General features: G+C 42.0%; 1 protein-coding gene across 1 annotated transcript in view; it reads right to left on the bottom strand.

Moving 5' to 3' along the window:
- Positions 1–15,659, bottom strand: part of arhgef28a (Rho guanine nucleotide exchange factor (GEF) 28a) — a 118,902-nt gene that overhangs the window by 63,382 nt on the left and 39,861 nt on the right. The window contains exons 5-7 of the mRNA XM_041850502.2: positions 12,220–12,403; positions 11,813–12,002; positions 1,979–2,054 (exon numbers count right to left, since the gene is read on the bottom strand). Of these exons, the coding sequence (XP_041706436.2) occupies positions 1,979–2,054; positions 11,813–12,002; positions 12,220–12,403 (450 nt within the window). The remainder of the gene's footprint in view (positions 1–1,978; positions 2,055–11,812; positions 12,003–12,219; positions 12,404–15,659) is intronic.

A 15,659-nucleotide genomic window follows, 5' to 3' on the forward strand; every position in this document is an offset into this window, starting at 1 on the left:
TGTGGTAGAGAGTGGTTGTTTTGTAGTACAGGTCTATAGGGCTTCCTTCCAGTCTGGCTGGGGCTGCTGAGAGCTGGGGTCGATACTGAGATAAGACTTCCTGTCCTGTCTCTCTATGTATGCATCGATATCAAGCCTGCCGTCACTACGGTTACCAAAAACAAGAGAGAGTGGCAGCGATGTGTGTGTGTGTGTGGGGGGGAGGGGGGGCACCACAGCAGCCCACCCAGAAGAGAGGGAATGAGTCCCAACCTAACCTCTCACCTACACCACTGATGTTTTTCACAAAGGGCTTTCTGTGTGTGTGTGTGTGTGTGTGTGTGTGTGTGTGTGTGTGTGTGTGTGTGTGCGTGTGCACATGGGTGCGTGTGTGTCCCAAAAGGCCTGATAAATTCAACTAATTACAGGAAGAGAGAAAGAAACAGTTGGAATTGATATCAGGATGTTGAAGTAAAAAACCCTGCTTTATCCGAGCAGCTGTATAGCTTTACTTCCAGCCTTTCACAGAGTCACTGTGACACAGACAGAGTGAGAGAGAGTAAATATGGCCAGCTTCTAGATGGAGAGGCCAAAGCGTTGACACACACTCACACCATGCCCAACACCTCATCTGTCTAGTGTGTGTATGTGGCTATTATTTTATGCCAAGTCATATTAGGTCATCCAGGACTTGCTCCATGAAGATGTATTTACTGAAGGAGGCCTCTAGACACACACCAGACAGGACCTTTTCCCAGAAATACACACACACACAAACCCCAGACACACACATTCCACACACTTTTTCATCATCTCGAATGTATATTTCACCAGCCACGTTGGCGGAGCATTTAGAAACAGTATTTTCTATCCAAAGCCCAGATGTAGAAGTTGGTCGAATAGACAAGAAAGGCTCCTAAAGTGTGACTTTGTCCTCGTGTTTCTTGGCCAGTTACATCGTTTTGTTCACATGCTAGGTTGTTTTTCAAATGTTAGTTTGAGTTTGCTGCAACTGTCTGCTGCTAAGAAGAGTCTGAGATTTTTTTCATCACAGATAAGGAAGTGCCCAAGTTACCACGGTAATGGCCCGTCCCTTAAAGGGCCAGCTGAAAATGTTTGTCTCACCTACTGATTGCGCTTGATTGAGCATGGACTTTTATTAATTAACTTTTAGTCATTGTTCTCCTAGATTTATTTGTGTGCTTCTACATTTCTACTAAGGAGCACATCATGTACTCCTTGTAAAAAATGTCAGCGTAGATCCCTGAACTATAATAATAAATAAGCCATATCACTCAGCATTTTGTGGCAGGGCAAGCACTTTGTTGATTCTTGATGTTCTGTTGTAGAACTGTTTATCTGTTTTTATTATTGGATGTAAATGATTTATTTTAACATACTGTACATTGGTTAAAAGATACAGTCACAAAAATGTAATGAAATTAAGCAATATACCCCATTTCATCTTACTAGTAATACATTTCTTGTTTTTGAAATATGGTAAGAAATCTGAGTGTCTGGTAAAAAAAAGATCTACCTGCCACAGTGGCTGGTGGACCAAAAAGTTAATTTCCCACCCTGATGCAGACTCGCTCTCCTTATCCCTGTGCAGTGTGTATCCTGTGTAGCACGCGACTTGCTGACATCTGTGTAGTGAGTGTTTATCGTCTGTTTAGTTAATTTAAACACGCTCATGTAACTGACACGTGTGTGCTGGCTGGGTGGTGTGTGTGTGTGTGTGCGTGCGTGCGTGCGTGCATGCGTGCGTGTGTGGACTGGGCTCTGCCCTTCTCTCTGTGTGTCTCATGTGCAAACACTATTCATGGCCTGGCCTTCTTGTTCTCTTTGTGGTAACTGAGACTGTCCACTGGTAAATAGTTATGTTTGTGGACCCAAAGAAAGCACCATTACTGAGATCATGACTCTCTGAACAGAGTTTGCTAGAAAGACTCATCACTAAGTTAAAGCCACAATCCTGAGTTTGGTGTTTCACGCTCACCTCGGTCACTGGTATCACTTGTATGGACATCACTGTCCTCCATCTGAACATCAACATCACCTCTCAGTGCTGAGATCTGTGCCAAATACATGAGCTCTGTGACAACATGCTCTTAATAATAATAATAATAATAATAATAATAAACTATACTGTAGAACAAACAGCCTATGAATTATAATGTCAATGCATTCATTATATTATAAAGGTTTGATTACAGTAAAACATAGTCAATGAATGAATTACAGTGAGGGAAAAAAGTATTTGATCCCCTGCTGATTTTGTACGTTTGCCCACTGACAAAGACATGATCAGTCTATAATTTTAATGGTATGTTTACTTGAACAGTGAGAGACAGAATGACAACAAAAATATCCAGAAAAACGCATGTCAAAAATGTTATAAATTGATTTGCATTTTAATAAGGGAAATAAGTATTTGACCCCTCTGCAAAACATGAATTAGTACTTGGTTGCAAAACCCTTGTTGGCAATCACAGAGGTCAGACGTTTCTTGTAGTTGGCCACCAGGTTTGCACACATCTCAGGAGGGATTTTGTCCCACTCCTCTTTGCCGATCTTCTCCAAGTCATTAAGGTTTCGAGGCTGACGTTTGGCAACTCGAACCTTCAGCTCTCTCCACAGATTTTCTATGGGATTAAGGTCTGGAGACTGGCTAGGCCACTCCAGGACCTTAATGTGCTTCTTCTTGAGCCACTCCTTTGTTGCCTTGGCCGTGTGTTTTGGGTCATTGTCATGCTGGAATACCCATCCACGACCCATTTTCAATGCCCTGGCTGAGGAAAGGAGGTTCTCACCCAAGATCTGACGGTACATGGCGCTGTCCATCGTCCCTTTGATGCGGTGAAGTTGTCCTGTCCCCTTAGCAGAAAAACATCCCCAAAGCATAATGTTTCCACCTCCATGTTTGACGGTGGGGATGGTGTTCTTGGGGTCATAGGCAGAATTCCTCCTCCTCCAAACACGGTGAGTTGAGTTGATGCCAAAGAGCTCGATTTTGGCCTCATCTGACCACAACACTTTCACCCAGTTCTCCTCTGAATCATTCAGATGTTCATTGGCAAACTTCAGACGGGCCTATATGTGTGCTTTCTTGAGCAGGGGGACCTTGCGGGCGCTGCAGAATTTCAGTCCTTCACGGCGTAGTGTGTTACCAATTGTTTTCTTGGTGAGTATGGTCCCAGCTGCCTTGAGATCATTGACCAGATCCTCCTGTGTAGTTCTGGGCTGATTCCTCACCGTTCTCATGATCATTGCAACTCCACGAGGTGAGATCTTGCATGGAGCCCCAGGCCGAGGGAGATTGACAGTTCTTTTGTGTTTCTTCCATTTGCAAATAATCGCACCAACTGTTGTTACCTTCTCACCAAGCTGCTTGGCGATGGTCTTGTAGCCCATTCCAGCCTTGTGTAGGTCTACAATCTTGTCCCTGACATCCTTGGAGAGCTCTTTGGTCTTGGCCATGGTGGAGAGTTTGGAATCTGATTGATTGATTGCTTCTGTGGACAGGTGTCTTTTATACAGGTAACAAGATGAGATTAGGAGCACTCCCTTTAAGAATGTGCTCCTAATCTCAGCTCGTTACCTGTATAAAAGACACCTGGGAGCCAGAAATCTTTCTGATTGAGAGGGGGTCAAATACTTATTTCCCTCATTAAAATGCAAATCAATTTATAACATTTTTGACATGCGTTTTTCTGGATTTTTTTGTTGTTATTCTGTCTCTCACTGTTCAAATAAACCTACCATTAAAATTATAGACTGATCATTTCTTTGTCAGTGGGCAAACGCACAAAATCAGCAGGGGATCAAATACTTTTTTCCCTCACTGTAAGTATAACTTTTGTATGACTGAAGCTTTTAGTGATAAGTCTAATGCTTTATCATTTAATAATTTCTGTCCTCCGAATTCATATTAATTATATAAATAGGCCCGTTTAATTTTGTCTGGCTTGCCGTTCCAAATAAACTGGAATATTTTTTTATCATATAATTTAAAAAACTGTTCGCTAGGCGTAGGCAAGACCATAAGCAAATAGGTAAACTGGGATAATACTAAAGAGTTAATCAGGGTGATTTTTCCACAAATTGACAGGTATTTACCTTTCCATGGTAGCAAGATCTTATCTATTTTTGCTAACTTTCTATTAACATTTATTGGAGTGAGATCAGTTATTTCCTTTGGGATTTGTATTCCGAGTATATCCACATCACCATCAGACCATTTTATTGGTAAACTACATGCATCCAATTTGTAAGTCGCTCTGGATAAGAGCGTCTGCTAAATGACGTAAATGTAATGTAAATGTAATGTAAAAATTGTATTTTTTAGTGATCCAATACGTAATATAGTACATTTGTCATAATTTGGTTGTAATCCAGAGAGGTTAGAAAATGTATCTAGATCCTCTATGAGGCTGTGGAGGGATTCTAGTTGTGGATTTAAAAGAAAACATGAATCATCAGCGTACAATGACACCTTTGTTTTTAAGCCCTGGATTTCCAATCCCTTGATATTATTGTTGTATCTGATTTTAATAGCTAACATCTCGATGGCCATAATAAATAGATATGCCAATAGTGGACAACCTTGTTTCACTCCTCTTGACAGTTTAAAACTTTCGTAGAAATAGCCATTATTTACTATTTTACACCTAGGGTTACTATACATGATTTTGACCCATTTTATAAGAGATTCTCCAAAATTGAAATGCTCCAGGCATTTATATATAAACCCCAGTCGTACTTTATCAAATGCCTTTTCGAAGTCTGCTATGAATAGCAGGCCTGGTTTCCCAGATTTTCCATAGTGTTCTATTGTTTCCAGTACTTGCCTTATATTATCTCCAATGTATCTTCCATGTACAAAACCTGTCTGATTATAATGAATAATGTCCGACAATACCTTTTTAATTCTATGCGCTATACATTTTGCTAGAATTTTTGCATCACAACACTGAAGTGTAAGGAGCCTCCAATTTTTTTAATGGACTGGATCTTTATATTTTCCACTTGTATCCTGTTTCAGTAATAATGAAATCAGACCTTCTTCTTGAGTGTCTGATAATCTACCATTTACATAGGAGTGGTTAAAACATCCTAATAACGGTCCTCTTAGTATATAAAAAAAGGTTTGGTATACCTCGACTGGTATGCCAGCCAACCCTGGAGTTTTCCCGGACTTAATGTTTTTAATTGCATCCAGAAGTTCCTCCTCTGTAATTTCACCTTCACATGAGTCTTTCTGTATGGCTGTTAATTTTACATTATCAATAGAAAAAAAATCTCTACAATTACCTTCAGTTAGAGGAGATGGAGGCGACTGAAACGAACACATATGCTTATAGTACTTTCTTTCCTCCTTCAAAATATAATTTGGTGAATCATGGGTGAATTGTAACCAGTTTCATTAAATTCTTTTTGGTAGCATTCCTATGTTGAAGATGAGTACTGAATTGCATGGCCTCTAAAGGCACATTTAAAGGTGTCCCATACAATAAGGGGATTTGCTGTACCTATGTTATGTCGGAAAAAAACAGTTATAAATTATTTTGTCCTAGTTAAAAATACAATATCCATCCAATAGGCTTTGATTAAATGTCCAATATCCTCGCCCACGTGGAAATTCAGTAAGGGTAATGTATATGCCAATTATATGATGGTCCGACTGCATTCTGTCCCCTATCAACACTTTTTAGACTTTTGGTGCCAACGAGAATGACATAAGAAAGAAGTCAAGACGACTAGCTTGATTGAGTCGCCGCCATGTATATCTCACTAGATCAGGATATGTAAGCCTCCATATATCTACTAGTTCTAATGTATCCATGACATTCACGATTTCCTTAAGAGCATGAGGGTGATTGTTTGTGGTGTGATTTCCTTTACGGTCCATTGAGCTATTTAAAACAGTATTATAATCCCCCACCATAATAATATTGTCTTGAAATGCTTGCAGGGTTGATAATGTAATATACACTGCTGAAAAAAATAAAGGGAACACTTAAACAACACATCCTAGATCTGAATGAATGAAATAATCTTATTAAATACTTTTTTCTTTACATAGTTGAATGTGCTGACAACAAAATCACACAAAAATGATCAATGGAAATCAAATGTATCAACCCATGGAGGTCTGGATTTGGTGTCACCCTCAAAATTAAAGTGGAAAACCACACTACAGGCTGATCCAACTTTGATGTAATGTCCTTTAAAACAAGTCAAAATGAGGCTCAGTAGTGCGTGTGGCCTCCACGTGCCTGTATGACCTCCCTACAACGCCTGGGCATGCTCCTGATGAGGTGGCGGATGGTCTCCTGAGGAATCTCCTCCCAGACCTGGACTAAAGCATCCGCCAACTCCTGGATAGTCTGTGGTGCAACGTGGCGTTGGTGGATGGAGCGAGACATGATGTCCCAGATGTGCTCAATTGGATTCAGGTCTGGGGAACGGGCGGGCCAGTCCATAGCATCAATGCCTTCCTCTTGCAGGAACTGTTGACACACTCCAGCCACATGAGGTCTAGCATTGTCTTGCATTAGGAGGAACCCAGGGCCAACCACACCAGCATATGGTCTCACAAGGGGTCTGAGGATCTCATCTCGGTACCTAATGGCAGTCAGGCTACCTCTGGCGAGCACATGGAGGGCTGTGCGGCCCCCCAAAGAAATGCCACCCCACACCATGACTGACCCACCGACAAACCGGTCATGCTGGAGGATGTTGCAGGCAGCAGAACGTTCTCCATGGCGGCTCCAGACTCTGTCACATGTGCTCAGTGTGAACCTGCTTTCATCTGTGAAGAGCACAGGGCGCCAGTGGCGAATTTGCCAATCTTGGTGTTCTCTGGCAAATGCCAAACGTCCTGCATGGTGTTGGGCTGTAAGCACAACCCCCACCTGTGGACGTCGGGCCCTCATACCACCCTCATGGAGTCTGTTTCTGACCGTTTGAGCAGACACATGCACATTTGTGGCCTGCTGGAGGTCATTTTGCAGGGCTCTGGCAGTGCTCCTCCTGCTCCTCCTTGAACAAAGGTGGAGGTAGCGGTCCTGCTGCTGGGTTGTTGCCCTCCTACGGCCTCCTCCACGTCTCCTGATGTACTGGCCTGTCTCCTGGTAGCGCCTCCATGCTCTGGACACTACGCTGACAGACACAGCAAACCTTCTTGCCACAGCTCGCATTGATGTGCCATCCTGGATGAGCTGCACTACCTGAGCCACTTGTGTGGGTTGTAGACTCCGTCTCACGCTACCACTAGAGTGAAAGCACCGCCAGCATTCAAAAGTGACCAAAACATCAGCCAGGAAGCATAGGAACTGAGAAGTGGTCTGTGGTCACCACCTGCAGAACCACTTCTTTATTGGGGGTGTCTTGCTAATTGCCTATAATTTCCACCTGTTGTCTATTCCATTTGCACAACAGCATGTGAAATGTATTGTCAATCAGTGTTGCTTCCTAAGTGGACAGTTTGATTTCACAGAAGTGTGATTGACTTGGAGTTACATTGTGTTGTTTAAGTGTTCCCTTTATTTTTTTGAGCAGTGTATAGATTGTCAAAGAAGTGTGGATCATCATTATTTGGTCCGTAAAGGTTAATGAGCCATATCTGTTTATGGTCCAATAACATATTTAAAATAATCCATCTACCTTGCATATCTATTTGGACAATTTGCACATTCGGATCTAAATTACTTTTAATTAATATCATCACCCCTTTTGAGTTTCTTTGCCCATGGGAGAAGTATATTTTGCCCCCCCATTCCTTTTTCCAAGCAAATTCATCTAGAATTGTTGAATGGGTTTCCTGTAAACAATAGATATTATATTCCTTCTCTTTGAGCCATGTAAATATTGTTCTTCTTTTGTTATTATCAGCTAAGCCATTACAATTATAACTGGCTATACTTATTTCACCATACACTAATGAGATACAAGTTTCAAGTCTATTTATCATTATATATGTTTGTACATTTACCAATAAAAAATACCGTAATGATTGAGTGTCCATATACAGTGAGGGAAAAAAGTATTTGATCCCCTGCTGATGTTGTATGTTTGATCAGTCTATAATTTTAATGGTAGGTTTATTTGAACAGTGAGAGACAGAATAACAACAAAAAAATCCAGAAGAACGCATGTCAAAAATGTTAGAAATTGATTTGCATTTTAATGAGGGAAATAAGTATTTGACCCCCTCTCAATCAGAAAGATTTCTGGCTCCCAGGAGTCTTTTATACAGGTAACGAGCTGAGATTAGGAGCACATTCTTAAAGGGAGTGCTCCTAATCTCAGCTTGTTACCTGTATAAAAGACACCTGTCCACAGAAGCAATCAATCAATCAGATTCCAAACTCTCCACCATGGCCAAGACCAAAGAGCTCTCCAAGGATGTCAAGGACAAGATTGTAGACCTACACAAGGCTGGAATGGGCTACAAGACCAACGCCAAGCAGCTTGGTGAGAAGGTGACAACAGTTGGTGCAATTATTCGCAAATGGAAGAAACACAAAATAACTGTCAATCTCCCTCAGCCTGGGGCTCCATGCAAGATCTTACCTCGTGGAGTTGCAATGATCATGAGAACAGTGAAGAATCAGCCCAGAACTACACGGGAGGATCTTGTCAATGATCTCAAGGCAGCTGGGACCATAGTCACCAAGAAAACAATTGGTAACACACTACGCCGTGAAGGACTGAAATCATGCAGCGTCCGCAAGGTCCCCCTGCTCAAGAAAGCACATATACAGGCCCGTCTGAAGTTTGCCAATGAACATCTGAATGATTCAGAGGAGAACTGGGTGAAAGTGTTGTGGTCAGATGAGACCAAAATCGAGCTCTTTGGCATCAACTCAACTCGCCGTATTTGGAGGAGGAGGAATGCTGCCTATGACCCCAAGAACACCATCCCCACCGTCATACATGGAGGTGGAAACATTATGCTTTGGGGGTGTTTTTCTGCTAAGGGGATGGGACAACTTCACCGCATCAAAGGGACGATGGACGGGGCCATGTACCGTCAAATCTTGGGTGAGAACCTCCTTCTCTCAGCCAGGGCATTGAAAATGGGTCATGGATGGGTATTCCAGCATGACAATGACCCAAAACACACGGCCAAGGCAACAAAGGAGTGGCTCAAGAAGAAGCACATTAAGGTCCTGGAGTGGCCTAGCCAGACTCCAGACCTTAATCCTATAGAAAATCTGTGGAGGGAGCTGAAGGTTCGAGTTGCCAAATGTCAGGCTTGAAACCTTAATGACTTGGAGAAGATCTGCAAAGAGGAGCGGGATAAAATCCCTCCTGAGATGTGTGCAAACCTGGAGGCCAACTACAAGAACCGTCTGACCTCTGTGATTGCCAACAAGGGCTTTGCCACCAAGTACTAAGTTATGTTTTGCAGAGGGGTCAAATACTTATTTCCCTCATTAAAATGCAAATCAATTTATAACATTTTTGACATGCGTCTTTCTGGTTTTTTTGTTGTTATTCTGTCTCTCACTGTTCAAATAAACCTACCATTAAAATTATAGACTGATCATGTCTTTGTCAGTAGGCAAACGTACAAAATCAGCAGGGGATCAAATATTTTTTTCCCTCACTGTATCTGTACCATGATATTTGCATTGCTACTAAGTAACCCTCCAATTGTTCTCCACTAATTCCCCCACTAAAGCCCCTCCCCATCCCAAGTTGAGCCGTCAACCCAGTGATCGGCATCCCACCCCCGTCCCTCCGGATCCCTAGGGCCCCGAGAGGCCAGGACCCATCCATCGAAAACAGCACACAAAACAGAAGCAGGTTAACCGCCAAAAGCATTTCCACTGCTGTCACCTCAATATATATATATATAACTATTAAAAAATATATATCTATTGAAATATCTTGCATATCTTATTTTCCATCATTATCAATTAATATGCATAATAATTTCGGCAGTTTATGCGTAGGATTTTAACATATAACCCGGACTGCCATTGTATTACATTTCATTTTTGACAAGCAATTATTATTTTAGCAAACAATTATTGTGGTTCATCCTATATTCTCCCTAACATCCTTACCCCCTTGCAACAGATGTGGGATAAACACACACGCACATACTCTAACACTCAACCCCTTTCCTCCACAATCAACCATAAAATCAGATGCTCAACGGTTGTTACATCCCAGAGCCCAACTCAAGAAAGGACCTGATTTACAAATGCATATACAGTTACAGCTGATTGAGAAAGCATGCAAGATTGAGCAGAAATTGACAACAATGTGAGATTTGATTGATCTATTTAATCTATGTCAAGTCCTAGGTGATGGAGATCAGATCCACCCTCTTCACCTGAGACACAAACACTCTGGTCCCCGTTGTAACCATTTTTCCCAAGCATCTCCGTGCAGTCAGACCTTTGATTATTTTGTGCCACCTGGGCCACAATGATAAGCCCCCTCTCTGATTGTCCGAGTGTGACCCCCTCCCCATGGGTTACTGCAGCCAGTGTTGCCAGCACTGCCACTACCTGGGTGGGGGTACCCCACCGGAATCCCCACCGGCTAGGTACAAGGTCGTCAAGGTTCTCATTAGCAGCTTTGAGAATTTCCTTGTATATTATGCTCTCCCATCAGGGGGCTCTGGTTTTGTAGGACCAACCCTGCCAGGCAGGCTCAGAATCTTGAGGGAGTGGTGCTGCTCAAGTAGGTCTCTGACCGCATTTATTTTCCTGTTTTGGCTGCATATAGGCAACTCACAGCAGGTCCATAAAACAGATGGGGACTTCTCTTTGGTGTATGGGTCGCTCAGGTGGGTGTCTAGGATATAGGATTGGGGATCGTTCCATCATGATAGGACAATAAAAAATATATTAGATGTATACTATACTTTAAAATGTATATCTTTCATCTGCACAAAATTGAAAGCTCCCTCTCACAACCCCTGCTCACAGACACATGTTGGTTCTGGGATATGCAACCATTTCCTTTCTCACTTACTTAACGCCACACTTATTCAAACACCAAAACGCACACCACACCTTCCATCACAATTCATCCACACATATCCCCACACTGTGCCTTCTATGTCTTCTGTTTGCTATGTTTTTATCTCCACTATGTTGATTGACTACTTGTGTTCTAATTTAGTTGTATTTGAAGATGTATTATTTAGCTTGTTATCTTTTCTTGTAATACTGTCTTATCCCTTTATAAATTACTATACCTACTATAAATATGTTTTATTATTACATTCCCTACCATGACTAGTATTGGGTGTTCCATTATTTGACTCCTCTATTAGAACTTTCAGAATAGCCATGGAGTGGTCTTTGTGTCGTGGAACATTTGGTTGTCAATATACAGTTTATCAACAACGAGAGCAACACGCTTCCCTTTTAATCTGTTTTCCTTGAAGATTGGGTACAGAACTTTGCGCCGTTCTGCAATCTCCCTCGGGAACTGATCATTCATGCCTATTTTCGTGCCAGCAAGTCTTTTTCCTAGGCTTTTAACCATTACTTTGTCCTTAAAAAAGGCAAATTTGGCAACGATTGGACGCTCATATCTCTGTCCTCTTTGTCCGAAACGGTGTACACGTTCGAGTTGGATTTTATCGACAGCCTCGAGTGGAATCTGCAGCGCTGTAAGAAAGAAGTCCCTCACTATTCTTTCTGTAATCTCTCCCTCCTTTTCCTGGATACCCGTAAGCATCTTAGGGTAGGAGCTAGGATCTGTCCATATAATCTTATTCATTATGATCTAAAAGACTAAACTGATCCTAGATCAGCACTCCTACTCTGAGACGCTTTCTGGATACGGGCCCTGATCTCACCTGTCTGAGGATATTGTGGTCTGTCAGTTTCTCTCGGAGAACCAGGATGTTGTCCAGAACACTGGTCTCAGGGCCCCCCAGGAAGGTGAGGGTGAGGGAGCCAGACCCAGGACATACCCTTAGCACACAAGTCCTATCTGCCCACACACAGCACACCCCGACAGGGGGAGACCTCTGTGGGATAGGGGGGCTGTATGGAAGTGAAGTAGGAAGGTATGTGTTAGTTATCTGATTGGGTTGGCCATTTTCAGTCTTATAACAATCATCACTCACATGAATCATTGCTCTTGGGTCGTTATGGTAAAATAGACTGTGTTCTCAATTACTTACCTGGTAAAATAAAGACAATAAATAAACAAACATGATGATGATTTAATATTTTGTGATGAAAAGAGGCGGAGACTCACGTGGCAAGCGCCATAAAGAGGATGTGATCTCCTCTGTTCTGAGCCAGCTGGAGTGGTGTGTTCCCCTCCTCATTTGACAGGGTCAGTGCCCTCTGACCCCTGGGCTGGCCAATCAGGAAGTGGGAGAGACGGAGCAGACCAAGACGCACGGAGAGGTGGAGGAGAGTGTCCCTGGGCTGGTGTTCTGCAGGCAGAGAGAGAGCGAGAGAGCGAGAGATGATTTATTTTCCCTTGTTATTACACTGTACATAGCTAATAATATAACATTTGAAATGCCTTTATACCTTTTAAACTTTTGTGAGTGTAATGTTTACTGTTAATTTCAGATGATTTCTTTCACGTTTATTGTTTTAATATTTGCTTTGCCAATAAAGCCCCTTTTAATTGAATTGATAAGGTAAGAGTGGGTAAAATAACATGGTAGCCAATGTTAATAACATTGCAGACAGAGACAACACAGTGTTCCATAAAATAGATGAATACAGACAGTATTTAGGCCAGAGGTGACCAGCCCTCCATATAAGAACATAGTGGCCTCTTACATCTCCACTATAGATCACTCAACCTGTTATCCTTCAAATGATATCTTCACCGTCCACACTTATTGTATATACATGACATACTCCACATCCACTCTCTAGACCTAAACACACTTATCCTGGCTCCAGGTCAGGTGTGAATGCCGAAATGAACATAAGCGAATACACTCTGACTGCACACACACAGTACATGGTATGCAGCTAGCACACATAGATGGTATGCACTGTAGCTAGAACACATACGCTACCGTTCAAAAGTTTGGGGTCACCAGTCTCAACGTCAACAGTGAAGAGGCGACTCCGGGATGCTGACCTTCTAGGCAGAGTTGCAAAGAAAAAGCCATATCTCAGACTGCACATCTTAATCTTTTTATTTTATTGGCCAGTCTGAGATATGGCTTTTTCTTTGCAACTCTGCCTAGAAGGTCAGCATCCCAGAGTCGCCTCTTCACTGTTGACGTTGAGACGGGTAGTATTTAATGAAGCTGCCAGTTGAGGACCTGTGAGGCACCTGTTTCTCAAACTAGACACTCTAATGTATTTGTCCTCTTGCTCAGTTATGCACCGGGGTCTCCCACTCCTCTTTCTATTCTGGTTAGAGCCAGTTTGTGCTGTTCTGTGGAGGGAGTAGTACACAGCGTACGAGATCTTCAGTTTATTGGCAATTTCTCGCATGCAATAGTCTGTATTTCTCAGAACAAGAATAGACTGACGAGTTTCAGAAGACAGTTCTTTGTTTCTGGCCATTTTGAGCCTGTAATCGAACCCAGAATTGCTGATGCTCCAGATACTCAACTAGTCTCAAGAAGGCCAGTTTTATTGCTTCTTTAATCAGCACAACAGTTTTCAGCTTTGCTAACATAATTGCAAAAGTGTTTTCTAATGATCAATTAGCCTTTTAAAATGATAAACTTGGATTAGCAAATACAACGTGCCATTGGAACACAGGACTGATGGTTGCTGATAATGGGCCTCTGTACGCCTATGTAGATATTCCATTAGAAATCAGCCGTTTCCAGCTACAATAGCCATTTACAACATTAACAACGTCTACACTGTATTTCTGATCAATTTGATATTATTTTAATGGACAAAAAAATTGCTTTTCTTTCGAAAACAATGACATTTCTAAGTGACCCCAAACTTTTGAACGGTAGTGTACATTTGGTATTTGGTATTTTATTAGGATCCCCATTAGCTGTTGCAAAAAGCAGCAGCTACTCTTCCTGGGGTCCACACAAAACATGAAACATGACATTATACAGAACAGTAATAGACAAGAACAGCTGAAGGACAGAACTACATGGTACTGTATGTAAAAATAAAAAATAAAAATGTATGCAGGCCTACTGTAGCTAACACACCTTCCAGATGGGTGTCATGTTGTGTGTCATGCTGTGTCACGTCTATCTAGACTATAAACTGTATGGAGAATGCATACCAACAAAGCAGGTCAGGTATGTCATACTGGGGTTAGTTATTATACTGGCTTGTATCTTAGAGCTGTGGCGTTGAGAAAAAATTAAGTACCGCGTTAGCTACAAGTCCTTGGGGAAATTCACCCGTTTGATTCAGGCAGCATACCAAATGGCACCCTGTTCCCTATATAGTGCACTATTAATGACCAGAAATCGGGTGTCATTTGGGACGCAACCTCAGTAACTCTTCCTCATAATAAAGACATGAGACAGTGAGAGTGACAGGGCTTCCCACCCTGATAATGACATTGACAGAAGCCAGCAACCGAGCATCAGAAGAGCCCAGATACACACACACACACACACACACACACACACACACACACACACACACACACACACACACACACACACACACACACACACACACACACACACACACACACACACACACACACAGTAACCCTCTAAACCTGCTCAGCATGTTTTAATAAAGCCAGTGTGTTGGAGGGACCAGGTGGCTGTGGCCCGGGCAGGGCACACACACATCCTTGTTGTGTTTGATTACACACACTGAATTACTTCTTTTTATTTTTTTTAAAGGAGGGGAATAGTCAGTCAATGGTCGTTCTATTCTTTCCTGTAAGACTAAGAAAGGAGGGTATAGTTGCTATGGAGATCGTTGTCCTAAACTTGAACTTTCTCTCCATATCTTTCTCACACTGTGTTCGTCCCCACAGTTACCCATACTGTACCACAAACGCTTGACTATGTACCACATAACCATGACCCAATTACTGGACCAGGAACTTTAGATGAGGGAAAAATACTGTACCTTCCATGTCAAAGTTCAGTCAACTAAACTGAAAAATGTCCAGGGGCTCTATTTTAACAAACCTAACACAATGGTAAATCTTAGCGCTAGAGGTAGCGCTTTAGGTTCGGGGGTGTGCCAGAAATATTTTTGCTATTTTCACAACTGGAATTATGGCCGCAGTAGCTGGCGGTAGTGCAAAAAGGCAGGGTTTTAATGTATAAACAAGGTGTAGGTGTGTCGAAGCTTGACCCCTCACTGGCCAATCAGAAAGTGCTCCATGGCTAAATATGTGGTTGCTTAAAGTTGTGTATTTACAGTCTTTTATGTATTGCGTTGTCATCAACTCCAGTTCGAATGTTAATCCGTTATAGCCTAGTTTGTTAAATAGCCTACAGAAACAAAATGTATGTAGGCCTATCCCATCTTTGCTAAATAGGTTGAACATGTTTGCAGTCCACATTGTAAGAATCCTAATTGCATGGCTTTCAATATGGAAATATATTGTTAAAAATAACATTTGCACTGATATAAGAGCTACTGTACATTCCATTATGTCTGCCATGTCTGAGCCATGGACGTGCCAAACGTCAATAAGCAAGATTCAATTCACTATTCATAAGGCTTAAAAAGAGAGTGAATAATTTGAATCAGATTCTAATGAAAATG

Source organism: Coregonus clupeaformis, chromosome 27 (genome assembly GCF_020615455.1).
Source record: "Coregonus clupeaformis isolate EN_2021a chromosome 27, ASM2061545v1, whole genome shotgun sequence".
NCBI classification, from domain to species: domain Eukaryota; kingdom Metazoa; phylum Chordata; class Actinopteri; order Salmoniformes; family Salmonidae; genus Coregonus; species Coregonus clupeaformis.